The 17357-nt window shown below is 43.5% G+C and overlaps 1 protein-coding gene across 3 annotated transcripts in view; it reads right to left on the reverse strand.

The window, feature by feature from the left end:
* Positions 1-17357, reverse strand: part of NFE2L2 (nuclear factor, erythroid 2 like 2) — a 52141-nt gene that overhangs the window by 33165 nt on the left and 1619 nt on the right. The window contains exon 2 of one of the 3 annotated variants that reach the window (XM_043505389.1): positions 7440-7636. The exons of the other annotated variants lie outside the window; for them this stretch is intronic. Within the exon in view, the coding sequence (XP_043361324.1) occupies positions 7440-7636 (197 nt within the window). The remainder of the gene's footprint in view (positions 1-7439; positions 7637-17357) is intronic. 3 annotated transcript variants of the gene reach the window in all.

Here is a 17357-nt window from a genome sequence, read left to right on the forward strand (position 1 = left end):
TTTCCATTTACCTAAATTTGCTCTTTGCCACATCCTGTATACACAATCTTTAAAGTTTGACAGAGAAAGTTATCAAAAAAAGGAATAGATTTTTGAAACATTTTGTTTCCGTTTTTTTAAGAAACTGTTGAAGTAAAGAAATACATTATTTAGGGTTGGAAAGTGATGCTTTTTGAGTCCAAAACAAACTTTAACTAGGTGATTAACCTGGTGACTTTGGAGGACTTTTTGCTCATTGCAATTCAAACACAGCAGCAAAGGATTAATATTTAATTGATGCCAACAGGGTTACTGTTGAGACTTGTGCTCCAGTAAGCCTCAGTCAATACAATTATTGTAAATACACTGCACCTTCAGAAGCTGGCACATTTATACTCAGTGGTTTAACAATACTAAACTTATATTTGCATCATTTCAAAGAGAAAGGGAAAAAAAGCAAATGTGGCAGATACAAAAGCAAATTAAAACCCCACCTTCACCCAGCCCAAAGTCATTTTTACGTAACTAAACCTTTCCTGACACCCCTAGTTTCTTTGATTTAATATACAGATGCAGAAATGTGAATATGTTTGTTAATAAACAACACTGATTAGAAACGGCATTGTACGGTACCATTCTATAGTCAAGACAGGCAACAATCTTGCTACAGAGTAGTTAAAATGAAATATCTTTATTTCCCCCCTTTCCATTAAAAAAAATTGCATAGCTCTGATGTTATAATAAGAAAATGCATATTTCCTTCTTAGGTATAAAGAAAAGGAGTACCGGTGGCACCTTAGAGACTAACAAATTTATTAGAGCATAAGCTTTCATGAGCTACAGCTCACTTCATCGGATGCATTTGAAGTGAGCTGTAGCTCACGAAAGCTTATGCTCTAATAAATTTGTTAGTCTCTAAGGTGCCACCGGTACTCCTTTTCTTTTTGCGAATACAGACTAACACGGCTGCTACTCTGAAACTTCTTAGGTATGTCAGTTTCCCATGTTTCTGTATCCACAGACTTGCGTTGTTTTATTAAGACAGTCTCCTATCAATACTTTTTTGATGCTTTTGAGAAGCTTCTACAGCTTCTTGTTGAAGGTCCAAAGTTAATATTAAGTTTGGTAATTATCAGTAGAACAATGGTATAATTCAGAAGTAGATAAATGAAGTGTCATGTGTTCATTAGCTGCTGCAAAATCCTACCTCAACATGGCGCAGCAGTTAGCCTGGCTTATCTGACAGCGAGGATAGAGGAGTGTATTCTTCAATAGGTTCAACCATGCTATTAAGGCAGAGGTGGACAAACTACGGCCCACGGGCCACATCTGGCCTGCGGGACTGTCCTGTCCAGCTCCTGAACTCTTGGCCCAGAAGGCTGTCCCCCATCCCCCGCAGCCACACCGCTACGCGGCGCAATACTCTGGGAGGCAGGGCTGCAGAGCCCAACCCTACCCAGTGCTCAGCACGGCTGCCTGTCCTGGTGCAGCTGCACTGCCAACCATCAGTGCTCCAGGCAGCACGGTAAGAGGGAAGGGAGAGGTGTGTGGGGGAGGTGGGGTAGGATAAAGAGCAGGGGAGGAGGGGTTGGATAGGGCGGCGGTCAGGGAACAGGGAGCAGGGGGGGAATGGATGGGACAGGGATTTCAGGGGGTCAGGAAGGAGAGGGGGGGTTGAATGGGGTGGAGGGGGCATTTAGGGGCAGGGGATAGTTAGGGGCGAGGGTTCCGGGGGCAGTCAGGAGGGGGGGAGGGTTGGATAGGGCAGGGGTCCTGGGGAGGCAGTCTGGAAGGATGGGGGGTTGGATGCGGTTGTGGGGGGCAGTTAGGGGCAGAGGGTCCGGGGGTGGTCCCCAGGGGGGGTGTCAGGGGGCAAGAAGCAGGGGCTGGTCCATGCCTGGCTGTTTGGGGAGGCACAGCCACCCCAACCAACTCTCCATACAATTTCAGAAATCCGATGCAGCCGTCAGGCCAAAAAGTTTGCCCGCCCCTGTATTAAGGCGTCAGACTTCCAACCCAGGGATAGGACAGCTGTCTTCTGTCTTGAGGCTGGGTGCTATGCAAGTTGAGGAGGTAAACACACCACTAACAGCATAGCCAGTGGATGGATGAAAAAATGGCTAAAACCACATGAATAAATGGGCCCCAACTCCTCATGCACACCTCAATCTGTTCTATGACGTTGGTAGGGAGTTCAGTTGATGAGGCTGTCAAGAATCTCAGGAGCCAGAAAAAGGACTGCCCTCTCAGCGTGCACCTATAACTGCAGGACACTGACGAGAGACTATTCTATCAACCATCAAATGGAGGAGAAGGCAAGGACAGTTTGGGATGGACATCTTTGGTCTCTGTGAAACACGGCGAAGAAAGGAGATGGAAGTTAAGTGGAGATACAAAAACACCATCATGTTGGGAAAAGGAGAAGGCGTGAAAACCATCATCATCAACAAGGAATGGTTTTCAAAAATCATCTCTGCAAGTTCAAGTCATCGTGCATCGGAGTGCTACACCTCCAACTGAACAAGAACAGCATCTTCAAGATTATTAAGCTCTATGCTCCCACAAGCAAAGATGCCAATATGGAGGAAATCTATCAAGAGTTCGAGGAAACCCTCACTCGAAAATCCACATATACAATCATGATGGGAAGATTTCAATGCCAGAGTTGGAACCAGGAAAAAAAGTGAAAAGTTCATTGGAAGGTATGGCATTGGCAAACGAAATCCACAAGGAGAGTGACTGGCAACTCTGGTGGAGACAAAAGAAATGTTCATTGGTAACACCTGGTTTAAGAAGAAGGGTTAGAGGAGGTGAACATGGATTGTGCCCAATGCGAAGAACAAGAATGAGACTGACTATATTTTGATTGATAAGTGGCGTATTGTACTAGACATCTTAGTAGTACCATCATTTAACACCAGTAGTGACCATCGCTTGCTCAGAGCATGGCTCAACTTCAACGAAAAGGTGGAGAAGCAAGCGCTACAGATAGCAAATCAGAGACAGCGGCCAAAAATATTTGACGAGGCAATCTTGAAAGCAAACATTTCCAAGGAAGACTGGAGTCTTATAGATAACTGTGACGAGGATTATAAAAGGTAACTAATAAATTGAGGCAATGTGTGAAATTAACCAAGGAAGAAAGACCGAAACGAGCGAAGGGAAGAATCTCGGAGGAAACTAGGAACTTGCTAGAGAAGCGGAGGAATATGAAGCAAAATGATGGTGACGAACTTCAGTACCCCCTCCTCTGCAAGTTGATAAGAAGCCTAAAGGAGGATTTTGAGAAGTACAGAAATGAAATTCTCTAAAAGATGGCTGAAGATCGCAGAAGCCTAAAAAATGCAAAAGGGAATTGGCGCTGTACAGGTCAACAATAATGACACTGAAGAACAAGAATGGAAAACCAGTAATTGACAGAACATGGATGGAAGCGGTCTTCAAAGATTTCTACATTTATCTGAGACACAAACAGTTCAGGTTTCAGAGTAGCAGCCGTGTTAGTCTGTATTCGCAAAAAGAAAAGGAGTACTTGTGGCACCTTAGAGACTAACAAATTTATTAGAGCATAAGCTTTCGTGAGCTACAGCTCACTTCATCGGATGCCAAACAAACAGTTCAATGTCCCAGCACCAACACTTCAATAGACCAATGAGCATGTATGCCTAGTCCTTGTCAGCAAAGTTTGACATGCAGTTCGACAAATGAAGGAAGGAAAAGCCCCAGGTAAAGATGGACTGACAATCAAAATTATAAGAGCTGGAGGCTAAGACCTCTGGGAAACCCTTGCTCAGAGGTTTAGCTGTTACTTGGAAATGCAGAAGATACCATCTAGCTGGAAGGAGTCCAATACCATTCCACTGTACAAGAAGGGCAATTGTGAAGATCTAAAGAACTATCGTCCAATATGTCTACTCTCACAAGTCTACAAGCTGTTCACCAAAATAATAATAAAATGACTCTCACAGAGTCTGGATGAGCAGCAGCCGAGAGAGCAGGCAGGCTTTCGAAGGAATTTCAGCACAATGGACCATATTTTCCACTATAAACCAGCTATTGGTATGCTAAAGGAAATACAAATTCCATTTATGTATTGCCTTAGTCAACTATGGAAAAAGCATTCAACAGCTTAGAGATCAATGCAGTGTTGAAAGCTCAAGCAGGGCATCAACACAAACTATTTCAAATTATTAAAAGCAGCAAATTTTGACTGCACTACAGATATAACTTCATTTGGCACTCCCCTTCACATCCCAGTTAAGAAAAGTGTGAAACAAGGAGACACAGTTTCACCAAAACTCTTCACCACCTTCCTCGAAATGATAATCAGGTGGATGAATTGGAAGGGTGGAATCAACATCAAGGGAGAGCAGTTAAACCATCTCAGATTCACAGATGATAGTGTGTTGATCGCCGAAAATACTATCAAACTACAGAAAATGCTGCGAGAACTCAACACAAAAAGCAGCCAAGTCAGACTGAAAATTAGCCATTTCAAAACAAAGTTTAGGCAGTCTGATACCTTGCCAAAAGTCCAAACAACAATCAAGGGAGAACAAATAGAAGAATTTGAGCAACATGTCCATTTGGGCCAAGAAATTAACATGCCACACGATCAGGAAGGTGAACTCTCGCGAAGAAAGCAAGCAGGTTGGTGCGCATTCAGGTCTATCCAGGATGTCCTCCAAGGGGGAGAAAAAAAAACAACCCAACAACAACAACCAACAAGGCAACATGCGCCAGCCTCTTCAACTCAACAGTACTGCCAGCAATGTTGCACGGCAGCGAAACATGGGCGCTGATGAAGACAAAGGAGTAGTAACGGTCTGTCACAGAGAGGGCGATGGAAAAAAGAATTCTGGGAAATTCAGTGTGCGACTGAGTCCCCAGTGAAATGATCAGACGGCAGAGTGGAGTGCAGGATGTCATCACTGAGAGCAGACATAGTAAACTGCAATGGGCCGGGCATATAGCGAGGCTTATTGACATTGATGGACTGCAGCTGTCACCGAGTGTTACCCACGGGAACTGAAACGACCGCTCAGCCAATCTCCAAAGAGATGGGAAGAATTTATTGTGAAAAAAGACATGGCTGCATATGGAGATGGAAGGCCAGGATACGAGAAGAATGGAAGATGTGTTGTGATCGGTGCAATCTATATGAGGGTCTGAAGGACCGATCGATCAAAGTGTTGATTAGAATTTTCTTCTTCCACTTCCAGTGTTTCTCAAACCAGGTAGTCTTATCTATTCCACAGAGGTTCCATGGAATTTAAGAAAATTAATACCCTTCCCCACTCTGGCTTACTAAATTGATTTTGGTCAGGACCACAATGGCAGCATTATCCTCCAAACAGTAAATATTCTGTTTATGGTGAATTCTAAAGGGAAATGACCCAACAGAAAAGAACAGAACAGATTTTGGATATAGGAAATGGTATAGTTTGTAAGTATTTTATTTTGATCAGTCATTCATTTTCGGTTACATATTTTGGCCTTTATGATTGAGTAAGGAATATTCCATTGTTGATTGAGAGCCAATGTAAATTTTCCCCCTTTTTCAGAAAAGGTAGGGATAAGGAGCCAAAGTTATTCTTCCCACTGAAACATTGGTGGGAAATGTAGACAAACCTCCCACACAGTACCATAAAAATGGCTGTACTTCTTCCATGCAAGTGAGATAATCCAGCTGCTCCTTGCCTACACTGAATGTTTTCTTTTCCTCCCAGTTTGGTCTCTTGAAAACATTTTTCAAATTTTAGGCCAAACATCTCTAACTTTAGGTGCTAAAACTTGAGTTCTTTAGGACCGGATTTTAAGAGGTGCTGAGCACTCACACTTCTACTCATTTCAATTGTAGTTGTAGATTCTCAGCAGGACACAGGACTGTGTACACATTTTAGATATTTACAGAAAAAATCCTGCCTATTTGAAATGGTGGGAGTTAGAGCTTTATCAATGCTACAGCAAATTCTGGTATTTTACCACCATTATACCTAGACCCACAGAAACAGTTAAATACATCAGAGACTCCTGGAGCCTTGTCTACACTACAGCTTCTACTGGTTTCACTGAAGGAGTGAGTTTTTGTTTGCTTTGTAAATTTTCTTAGTGTAGACAAGAGCTACGTCTCAAGTTTAGCACACTAAAATGGGGACACCCACAACTAATGGACACTTTCTAAAGGTTGGGTACCAATTTTTTTAATGTTTTTTTTTTTTTTAAGAGATTGTGTTTTCTTTCCTCCTCTACTCCTCTGTTAAATTTTGTCCTTATTTTTAGAGACATGGCTTTATTCAGATTTTAATACTTATCCTCACATGCCATAGAGCTGCAGAATTCCACTGTCAAGGGATAATGGTGAGGCTCTTTCACTGACTCAAAAGTTCTCCGTTAGTGTGACAAATGGGGTTTCTGTCTGTATCACTTCTGATACTGTATCATGAAATTACTGTCATGCATGATGGATCCCCTATGAGTTACCAGGGTTGTTTCATGTCTCTGCCAGGCCAGAGACTATGGTGAATGATCAGAACTCAGCGATCATTAATTCAAAAGTAAAACACTTTGAGACAACAAGCTCTACCTGGGAGAAGAAGCTTCCTCCTCCTGTCTGAAAGGAGTGTATTTTGGGCAGAACAAAAGAAGGAGAGGAGAAGTCTATAAAGGAGCTTACAGGGCAGAACACACAATCCTATAGACTCTCCCCCCCACCCCTCCCACACAAAGACAACCCCAACCAATCATACAGCCCCATATGGAACCCCCCTTCAGCAATACAACCCATGCAGGAGCTTACCCTCCCCCTCTCTCACACACACACACAGACACAACACACACACACACACAGACATATATAACACTTGCACACAGAGAACAGGCATCTCCTCTAGGCCTTTCTGTACCAGGCTGAGCTGAATTGCAACAAGACCAATGTCTGCCCATTTGGAACCAGCGTGGGACTCCCTCCCCAAGCCCAGCTCCCTCTGGACTCCCTTCCTAGAACAGACAGTTGGGAGAATCTGTGGAAAGCTGCAGTAAAGGGCCCACACCCCAGCACCTGGCACATTGTGACCATTCTCCAAAATAAATACTGAACAATGACAATAGGACCCTGCGCTGATGAGAAGCCACTCCTCAGTCTCCCAGTGGGGGGAAAGGGAAGGATCATCAGCACATAACACCCCAAATGTCTGTGTGTAGTCTCTGAAGCCCACAGCAGCAGACAAACATTCTGGAACAAAAAAATCCAGCACAAGAGAATGAGAGAAAATAGAACTGTCCCATTACTGTGAAGTTGGGGAAGGCACAAAGAATGGGACAAATGGCTTCCCACACTAGGGAACATCAGATCCAATACAGCCCCAAGATGGGGAATGGGACATGAGGCCTTTTCCCTCTAAGGGGCACCAGCTTAGGGGCACAGCATCCAGCAAGCCAGTTCTTGGAGACAGTAGCACCTGCTCGAGGATTTGGGGTGTTCTGCAAATGATCTGTTCTGTGCCTCCTGGGCAGGGCTTGGATCCACCTCTGTATATAGCATCAGGCACAGAGCCTCTCCATTTCTTCCTCTTAAACCACTGCCCCTGGGAATCTGGAGTGTAGAGGTAGTGGTTTGGTTTTCCCCAAATCAAAGGCTTTAATCCTTTTCTTTTCTCTATTTAAAGAAAAATAAAATTGCCAGGAACTCAACACTCCTGAGCAACCCTACAATAATAAACCATTGAGTACAAGTAACCCTACAATAACAAACCAGTGTGGATAACCTGCAGAGCCCAGCACTGCTGAGCAACCCCATAATCAAAATACAGACCAGGCATGCCAAGGGAGGGGAAAGCATTGGATGGGAAAACACATTTACGTGATAAGTTCCTGCTCCTCTTTGTTCCAAACAAATATGAAGGACAGAGTACACAGTGACCTGACAGGGGAATCAGAGCTGCCTGCATGGAGCATCCACCCCATGGTAACAGGCTGGGCACGGCACTCATCTGCCACTGCAGATGACAGGGAAGAGGCAGTAGGGAGGATGAGGGTCAAGGAGGGGGTGACTGAAAGGGAAGCAAGGGGATGGCAAGGGCAGAAGAGAGTCAGAGGGGTAGAAGTGGTCTTTCTGGGAGAAGAGAAAGTAAGAAGTTGAGTGGCTCAGTTTGAGACTTCAAGTCCCCAGCTCCCTAGGGCCTTACTCTGAGGGCCAGCACAGATGCAGGCTGTGGAGCTGGGGTAGAGCCATTTTGCACCAGATGACAACGACAGAGGATGCTGCAGGGGCAAGGAAAGCAGAGGGGTGAAGGATCCTGCCTAACGAACACAAATAATCCCCCCAGGACTCCCAAGGGAAGGGTGAGCTAGTGAGGGACATTGCATTTAGAATGTTTTATTGTTTTGGGTATGATCTATACTTTCCTGTGCTTTTCATAATTAAATATAAAGAGCATAAATACAAGACTGAACAAAATGAGTGTACAGACTGCTTCACAACTGCTGCATGCTGCTGAGTGTTAAATTATAAACCAGAAGCCTCACACCTTATGGGTGGAATTCTGTCAGAAGGGTGTGTTTAAATACTAGGGAGTCTGAAGGGCCAGTACTGCGTCCAGAGGAACACAGCAGCTGGATAGCAGGTTCTGACACTTGGAGGGGCATGCCAGAGAAGGTCTGCACCTTAAGTGTGCGCCCAGGGACCCAGATATTGGGGCAGTGGCTGGACTCCATTTGGATTTCAGGAGCCTGAAACATTGTGGGGATCCAGAGCACAGAAGCTTGGATTCCCTTCATAGCGATCCTACTGGACGGCCAGGACAGAATGCTCACTAGCATCTGTTGATGAATGTCATAAATGGCTGCAGGATATATTTGTTTGTCTTCTCCTGAAGTCCCTCTCTTATATGCAAGGCCCTACCAAATTCACGGCCCTGAAAAACATGTCACGGGCCATGAAATCTGGTCTTTTGTGTGCTTTTGCCCAATACTATACAGATTTCATGGGGGAGACCAGCGTTTCTCAAATTGGGGATCCTGACCCAAAAGGGAGTTGCAAGGGGGTTACAAGGTTACTTTAGGGGCTCATGGTATTGCCACCCTCACATGACACTGCTTTCAGAACTGGGTGGCCAGAGAGCATCAGCAGTTGGCTGGGCACCCAGCTCTGAAGGCAGCACCCTGCCAGCAGCAGTGCACAAGTAAGGGTGACAATACCATACCATTCCACCCTTACTTCTGCACTACTGCCTTTAGAGCTGGGTGGCCAGAGAGTGGCAGCTGCTGACTAAAGGCCCAGCTCTGCAGACAGCAGCGCAGAAGTCAGGTTGGCAATACCATACCACGCCATCCTTACTTCTGCACTGTGCTGGTGGTGGTGCTGTCTTCAGAGCCGCCTCTCTCCAGCTGCCCAGCTCTGAAGGCAGCGCTGCTGTCAGCAGCAGTGCATAAGTAAGGGTAGCAGTACCACAACTCCTGCATAATAACCTTGCAAACCCTCCCCCACTCCAACTCCTTTTCAGGTCAGAACCCCTATAATTACAACACTGTGAAATTTCAAATTTAAATAGCTGAAATAATTAAATTTACTATTTTTAAAATCCTATGACTGTGAAATTGACCAAAATGGACCACGAATTTGGTAGGGCCCTACTTATAGAAAGGTGATCCAGCATGAAGATATGAGACAGAAATTCATTTAGTTGGCAATTTAGTTAAAATCCAACAGTTTAACAAGTAATTTGCTTTGTAAAAACTTGGTAAAATCTTTCTGTACTACAGATAGCATGACAGCAGATTCATATTCTTCAGGATACTTTGCCAGGGGAAAAAACCTAACACATTCCCCTATTCAGATACTCTAATATTTTCCGAGACAATTTACCAGTTTTTACTATTGGTCTCACTCCAGTCTAAACTCTTAACTACATAGCTCTCCCTTCCTCACAACTTTAATCATATTGGGAAGATGCTCATTTTCCACTCTTTCCCATCATGATGCTCAAAACTTACAAGTCAGTAACATTTGTTAAGTTCACCTGGATACCTTACAAAGCTACAAGAGGTATACACCACTATCTCTCCATTTAATTCAATGTTATCCGTCATCCAACAAGACCTTTAAATGAGGCCCAACACAAATCTTATACTATTCCTTTATCTTTCCTTTCAGAAGTGAAGCACTTGACACTTATTTCATTGTACTCTTAGATTCATAGATACTAAGGTCAGAAGGGACCATTATGATCATCTAGTCCGACCTCCTGCACAACACAGGCCACAGAATCTCACGCACCCACTCCTGCGAAAAACCTCACCTATGTCTGAGCTATTGAAGTCCTCAAATCATGCTTTAAAGACTTAAAGAAGCAGAGAATCCTCCAGCAAGTGACCCATGCCCCATGCTACACAGGAAGGCGAAAAACCTCTAGGGCCTCTTCCAATCTGCCCTGGAGGAAAATTTCTTCCCGACCCCAAATATGGCGATCAGCTAAACCCTGAGCATATGGCAAGATTCACCAGCCAGACACTACAGAAAATTCTTTCCTGGGTAACTCAGATCCCATCCCATCAGGCCTATTTACCATGAATATTTAAAGATCAATTAATTACCAAAATCATGTTATCCCATCATACCATCTCCTCCATAAATTTATCGAGTTAAATCTTAAAGCCAGATAGATCTTTTGCCCCCACTGCTTCCCTTGGAACGCTATTCCAAAACTTCACTCCTCTGATGGTTAGAAACCTTCATCTAATTTCAAGTCTAAATTTCCTGGTGGCCAGTTTATATCCATTTGTTCTTGTGTCCTCATTGGTACTGAGCTTATATCATTCCTCTCCCGCTCCGGTATTTATCCCTCTGCTATATTTATAGAGAGCAATCATATCTCCCCATAACCTTCTTTTAGTTAGGCTAAACAAGCCAAGCTCCTTGAGTCTCCTTTCATAAGACAAGTTTTCCATTGCTCGGATGATCCTAGTAGCTCTTATCTACAGTAAGCATATTCAACGACCTGTTAGCGTTTAATAGGGGGGAAAAAAAGCCATTTTCACCTTCCTACACACAAGTAAAATTCACCCCAAGAACCATGCAGAGAGGGCTATCGTCATTCCCTCTCCTGGGGTTTGGATCAGAAGAAAGCAACTTAACATTTTATTTGGGGCTCCATCCTGGTCCCATTCCCTCCTGGGTCTCTCACATTCACTTTTTAGAGCTATGTCAGGCCCTTTTTGGAGCAGGGATTGCTGGCTGCTTGGACATCTGCCCTGTCCCTCCACAAACAAGTGGGCATATTGCTTTGAGGGCCCACACCTCAGGTTCTACTGGCTCACAGAAATCAAAGGGTTAAACTGACAGTGTTTTAATATACCGTCCCCATCCCTTGTTATAAATTTAAATATTTTATAGAATATTAGAATTTTCCATGTAATAAAATTTAAGCATTAGTTTTATTACACAATAAAATATGACAACGTATTAGAATAGCTAAACAAAGAGTGGGTCTTCAGGAAGAGAGGATTTGTGGCTCTGCAGACCAGCTCGGGAAAGGTATTACATGTTTAAGGGGCTGCATGGAACAAAGGATGAAGTCACTTATAGAAATGGGCAAGCAGGCAATGAAAGCTAGCATTACTGACAGAGCAAAGAAGATAAAAGAGTAGATAAGTAGGAGGAGGCAAAGCCCTGGTCTACACTACAAACTTACATCGATATAACTGTTGCTCAGGGTTATGGAAAATCCACTCCTGGAGCAACATAGTTACACCAATTTAACTCCTGATGTAGACAGCGTTATGTTGACCAGAGGGCTTCTCCTGTCAACACAGCTACCTCCTCTTGGGGAGGTAGAGTCCTACGTCAATGGGACATGCTCTCCCATTGGCATAGGAAGCATCTTCATTAAGCACTACAGCAGCACAATTGCACTGGTGCAGCTGTGCCACTGCAGTGCTGTAAGTGTAGACAAGCCCTATAGTTGCTAAAGGCCTTAAAGATGAGAACAACAAAAAAAAAAGCTTGAATTTGATGCAGTACACAAGGTGGTACCAGGAGTCATTCAGAGGGGGCCCGACAGTCAAAATAAGCCAAGAAAATGACCTTAGCAGCAACATTTTGCAAGGAACTGATAGGTGTCAACCAAGAATGAGGCCAGACACAAGGCAGTTATAGTAGCGAAGTTAAGAGATGACGAAGGCCCAGGTGGAACTTTTCATGATATGAACAGAGAGAAAAGAAGCAGTGTTGGATAGAAGGAGACAGGTCAAGAGTGGGGAGGTAGATTTGCGATATACTGGCATAAAGGTTTCAGAGTAGCAGCCGTGTTAGTCTGTATCCGCAAAAAGAACAGGAATACTTGTGGCACCTTAGAGGCTAACAAATTTATTAGAGAATAAGCTTTCGTGGGCTACAGCCCACTTCATCGGATGTATAGAATGGAACATATAGTAAGAATATATATATTAATTACACACACACACACACACACACACACACACACACACACACACACACGGTGGAAGTTGCCATACAAACTATAAGAGTCTCTATTCTGTGGCAATTTTGCAACAGAAAAGCTTCAAAAACACACTCCAACAAGAAACAGCTTAACTTGAATTAATATGCAAACTAGATACCATTATCTTGGGTTTGAATAGAGACTGGGCGTGGTTGGGTCATTACACGTATTGAATCTATTTCCCTATGTTAAGTATCCTCACACCTTCTGGTCAACTATCTAAATGGGCCATCTTGATCATCACTACAAAAGTTTTTTTCTCCTGCTGATAATAGCTCATCTTCATTAATTAGCCTTACAGTTTGTATGGCAACTTCCACCTTCTCTTTCTGTGTGTGTGTGGCACCTTAGAGACTAACAAATTTATTAGAGCATCCGATGAAGTGAGCTGTAGCTCACGAAAGCTTATGCTCTAATAAATTTGTTAGTCTCTAAGGTGCCACAAGTACTGCTTTTCTTTTTGCGAATACAAACTAACACGGCTGCTACTCTGAAACCTCAAAGAAACTGCGGAACCACCTGATCAACATCCTCTACAGCAAACAGGGAAAGATTAAGAATGAGCTCTCAAAACTGGATACTCTCATAAAGAACCAACCTTCCACACAAACTTCCTCGTGGCTGGACTTTACAAAAACTAGACAAGCCATTTACAAAACACACTTTGCTTCTCTACAAAAGAAAAAGGACACTAAGCTATCTAAACTACTATATGCCACAAGGGGCCACAACAATGGTTCCCGTAACCCACTCAGCAATATTGTTAATCTATCCAACTATACTCTTAGCCCAGCAGAAGAATCTGTCCTATCTCGGGGCCTCTCCTTTTGCCCCTCCACCCCCACGAACATGATACAGTTCTGTGGTGACCTAGAATCCTATTTTCGACGTCTCAGACTCAAGGAATATTTCCAACACACCTCTGACCAACATATTAACCCACAGAGACCTTCCTGCCAACACTACAAAAAGAAGGATTCTGGGTGGACTCCTCCTGAAGGTCGAAACAGCAGCCTGGATTTCTACATAGACTGCTTCCGCCGACGTGCACGAGCTGAAATTGTGGAAAAGCAGCATCGCTTACCCCATAACCTCAGCCATGCAGAACACAGTGCCATCCACAGCCTCAGAAACAACTCTGACATCATAATCAAAAAGGCTGACAAAGGAGGTGCTGCTGTCATCATGAATAGGTCGGAGTATGAACAAGAGGCTACTAGGCAGCTCTCCAACACCACTTTCTACAAGCCATTACCCTCTGATCCCACTGAGAATTACCAAAAGAAACTACAGCATTTGCTCAAGAAACTCCCTGAAAAAGCACAAGAACAAATCCGCACAGACACACCCCTGGAGCCCCGACCTGGGGTATTCTATCTGCTACCCAAGATCCATAAACCTGGAAATCCTGGACGCCCCATCATCTCAGGCATTGGCACCCTGACAGCAGGATTGTCTGGCTATGTAGACTCCCTCCTCAGGCCCTTCGTTACCAGCACTCCCAGCTATCTTCGAGACACCACTGACTTCCTGAGGAAACTACAGTCCATTGGTGATCTTCCTAAAAACACCATCCTAGCCACTATGGATGTAGAAGCCCTCTACACCAACATTCCACACAAAGATGGACTACAAGCCGTCAGGAACAGTATCCCCGATACTGTCACGGCTAACCTGGTGGCTGAACTTTGTGACTTTGTCCTCACCCATAACTATTTCACATTTGGGGACAATGTATACCTTCAAATCAGCGGCACTGCGATGGGTACCCGCATGGCCCCACAGTATGCCAACATTTTTATGGCTGACTTAGAACAACGCTTCCTCAGCTCTCGTCCCCTAATGCCCCTACTCTATTTGCGCTACATTGATGACATCTTCATCATCTGGACCCATGGAAAAGAAGCTCTTGAGGAATTCCACCATGATTTCAACAATTTCCATCCCACCATCAACCTCAGCCTGGACCAGTCCACACAAGAGATCCACTTCCTGGACACTACGGTGCTAATAAGCGATGGTCACATAAACACCACCCTTATCGGAAACCTACTGACCGCTATTCCTACCTACATGCCTCTAGCTTTCATCCAGATCATACCACGCGATCCATTGTCTACAGCCAAGCACTACGATATAACCGCATTTGCTCCAACCCCTCAGACAGAGACAAACACCTACAAGATCTCTATCATGCATTCCTACAACTACAATACCCACCTGCTGAAGTGAAGAAACAGATTGACAGAGCCAGAAGAGTACCCAGAAGTCACCTACTACAGGACAGGCCCAACAAAGAAAACAACTGAACGCCACTAGCCATCACCTTCAGCCCCCAACTAAAACCTCTCCAACGCATTATCAAGGATCTACAACCTTTCCTGAAGGACGACCCATCACTCTCACAGATCTTGGGAGACAGACCAGTCCTTGCTTATACACAGCCCCCCAATCTGAAGCAAATACTCACCAGCAACCACACACCACACAACAGAACCACTAACCCAGGAACCTATCCTTGCATCAAAGCCCGTTGCCAACTCTGTCCACATATCTATTCAGGGGATACCATCATAGGGCCTAATCACATCAGCCACACTATCAGAGGCTCGTTCACCTGCGCATCTACCAATGTGATATATGCCATCATGTGCCAGCAATGCCCCTCTGCCATGTACATTGGCCAAACTGGACACTCTCTACGTAAAAGAATGAATGGACACAAATCAGACGTCAAGAATTATAACATTCAAAAACCAGTTGGAGAACACTTCAATCTCTCTGGTCACTCGATCACAGACCTAAGAGTGGCTATACTTCAACAAAAAAGCTTCAAAAACAGACTCCAACGAGAGACTGCTGAATTGGAATTAATTTGCAAACTGGATACAATTAACTTAGGCTTGAATAGAGACTGGGAATGGATGAGTCATTACACAAAGTAAAACTATTTCCCCATGGTATTTCTCCCCCCCACTGTTCCTCTGATATTCTTGTTAACTGCTGGAATTAGCCTACCTTGCTTGTCACCATGAAAGGTTTTCCTCCTTTCCCCCCCTGCTGCTGGTGATGGCTTATCTTAAGTGATCACTCTCCTTACAGTGTGTATGATAAACCCATTGTTTCATGTTCTCTGTGTGTGTGTATATAAATCTCTCCTCTGCTTTTTCCACCAAATGCATCCGATGAAGTGAGCTGTAGCTCACGAAAGCTTATGCTCTAATAAATTTGTTAGTCTCTGAGGTGCCACGGGTACTCCTTTTCTTTTTGCGAATACAGACTAACACGGCTGCTACTCTGAAATCTGAAACCTGTGTGTGTGTGTGCGCGCATGATCGCTTACTATATGTTCCATTCTATGAATCCGATGAAGTGGGCTGTAGCCCATGAAAGCTTATGCTCTAATAAATTTGTTAGTCTCTAAGGTGACATAAAGGTGTAGCTGAAACTTTGTGAATGGATGCTATCCCCTAAAACAGTGGTTTTCAATCTTTCCAGACTACTGTACCCCTTTTAGGAGTCTTATTTGGTCTTGCATACCCCCAAGTTTCACCTCACTTAAAAAAGACTTGCTTACAAAAATCAGACATAAAAATACAGATGTGTCACAGCACACTTACTGAAAAATTGCTTACTTTCTCATTTTTACATTATAAATCAATTGGAATATAAATCTTGTACTTACATTTCAGTGTTTTGTATATAGAGCAGTATGAACAAGTCATTGTATGGAATTTTAGTTTGTACTGACTTTGTGCTTTTCATGTAGCCTGTTGTAAAACTAGGCAAATACTGTATCTAGATGAGTTGATGTACCGGCTGTAAGACCTCTGTGGACCCCCAGGAGGTACACATACATATCCCTGGTTTCAGAGTAGCAGCCCTGTTAGTCTGTATTCGCAAAAAGAAAAGGAGTACTTGTGGCACCTTAGAGACTAACAAATTTATTAGAGCATAAGCTTTCGTGAGCTGCATCCGATGAAGTGAGCTGTAGCTCATGAAAGCTTATGCTCTAATAAATTTATATCCCTGGTTGAGAACCACCGCCCTAAAGAAAGGGTATAGGATATCTAGCCCCTGAGAAACATATATATGCTCGCCACTGTGTTATCTAAATGTTTGTACAAGCATAATTCATATGACCAAGATTAGAATGAACCTAAACATAGGACATGAAATTTAGAATACACAATTTTACTCCTGAATTTATTCCACATATTTCCCTATAAACAAGAGGGGAAAAAATGAACACAAGACATCTATAAACTGAAACTGGAGAATAAATTGGTTTACTTTTCAAACTATTCTCTCCACCCTTTAAAAACTAGTTTTCTATAAAGGAGTGAAATAACTTCGATTAATTTTTTCTGCATTTAGACAATTGATACATTTGGTAGCACAAGATTATGAAACAGAATGTCATTTTATGCCCCTGAAGAAACTTGTTATGGAGTGAAACTACTCCACTCTACATATAATTTTATGCAGAATCAGGAGATAAAGCTAGCACAAAATAGTTGAAAGACAATTTTTAATATTTAAAACTTATGTTCAGATAGCAAAACAGAGATTATACCCACCACCCTTTAAATTAGCTAAGGCAACACAGCACTATATATGCTCGTTTACACATTTTGAAGCTGCACTTGAAAGGCTAATTCCAAAAACATAACAGCCCTGGGGAACTAAATGATTGTGCAATAGCTCCAACTTGTTCCTGGCTCAGCACACTAAAGATCGCACGCTAAGGGCCCATTTAGGGAAATTGTGACAGACGACAATCAACTTTCAACTAAAGCCAAAAGCCACCCACACTAAGATAATTCACCTAAATAAGGAATAAGAAATGCAGGGCCTTCAAAATTCTAGTGCAGTGAC

Source organism: Dermochelys coriacea, chromosome 11 (genome assembly GCF_009764565.3).
Source record: "Dermochelys coriacea isolate rDerCor1 chromosome 11, rDerCor1.pri.v4, whole genome shotgun sequence".
Taxonomy (NCBI): domain Eukaryota; kingdom Metazoa; phylum Chordata; order Testudines; family Dermochelyidae; genus Dermochelys; species Dermochelys coriacea.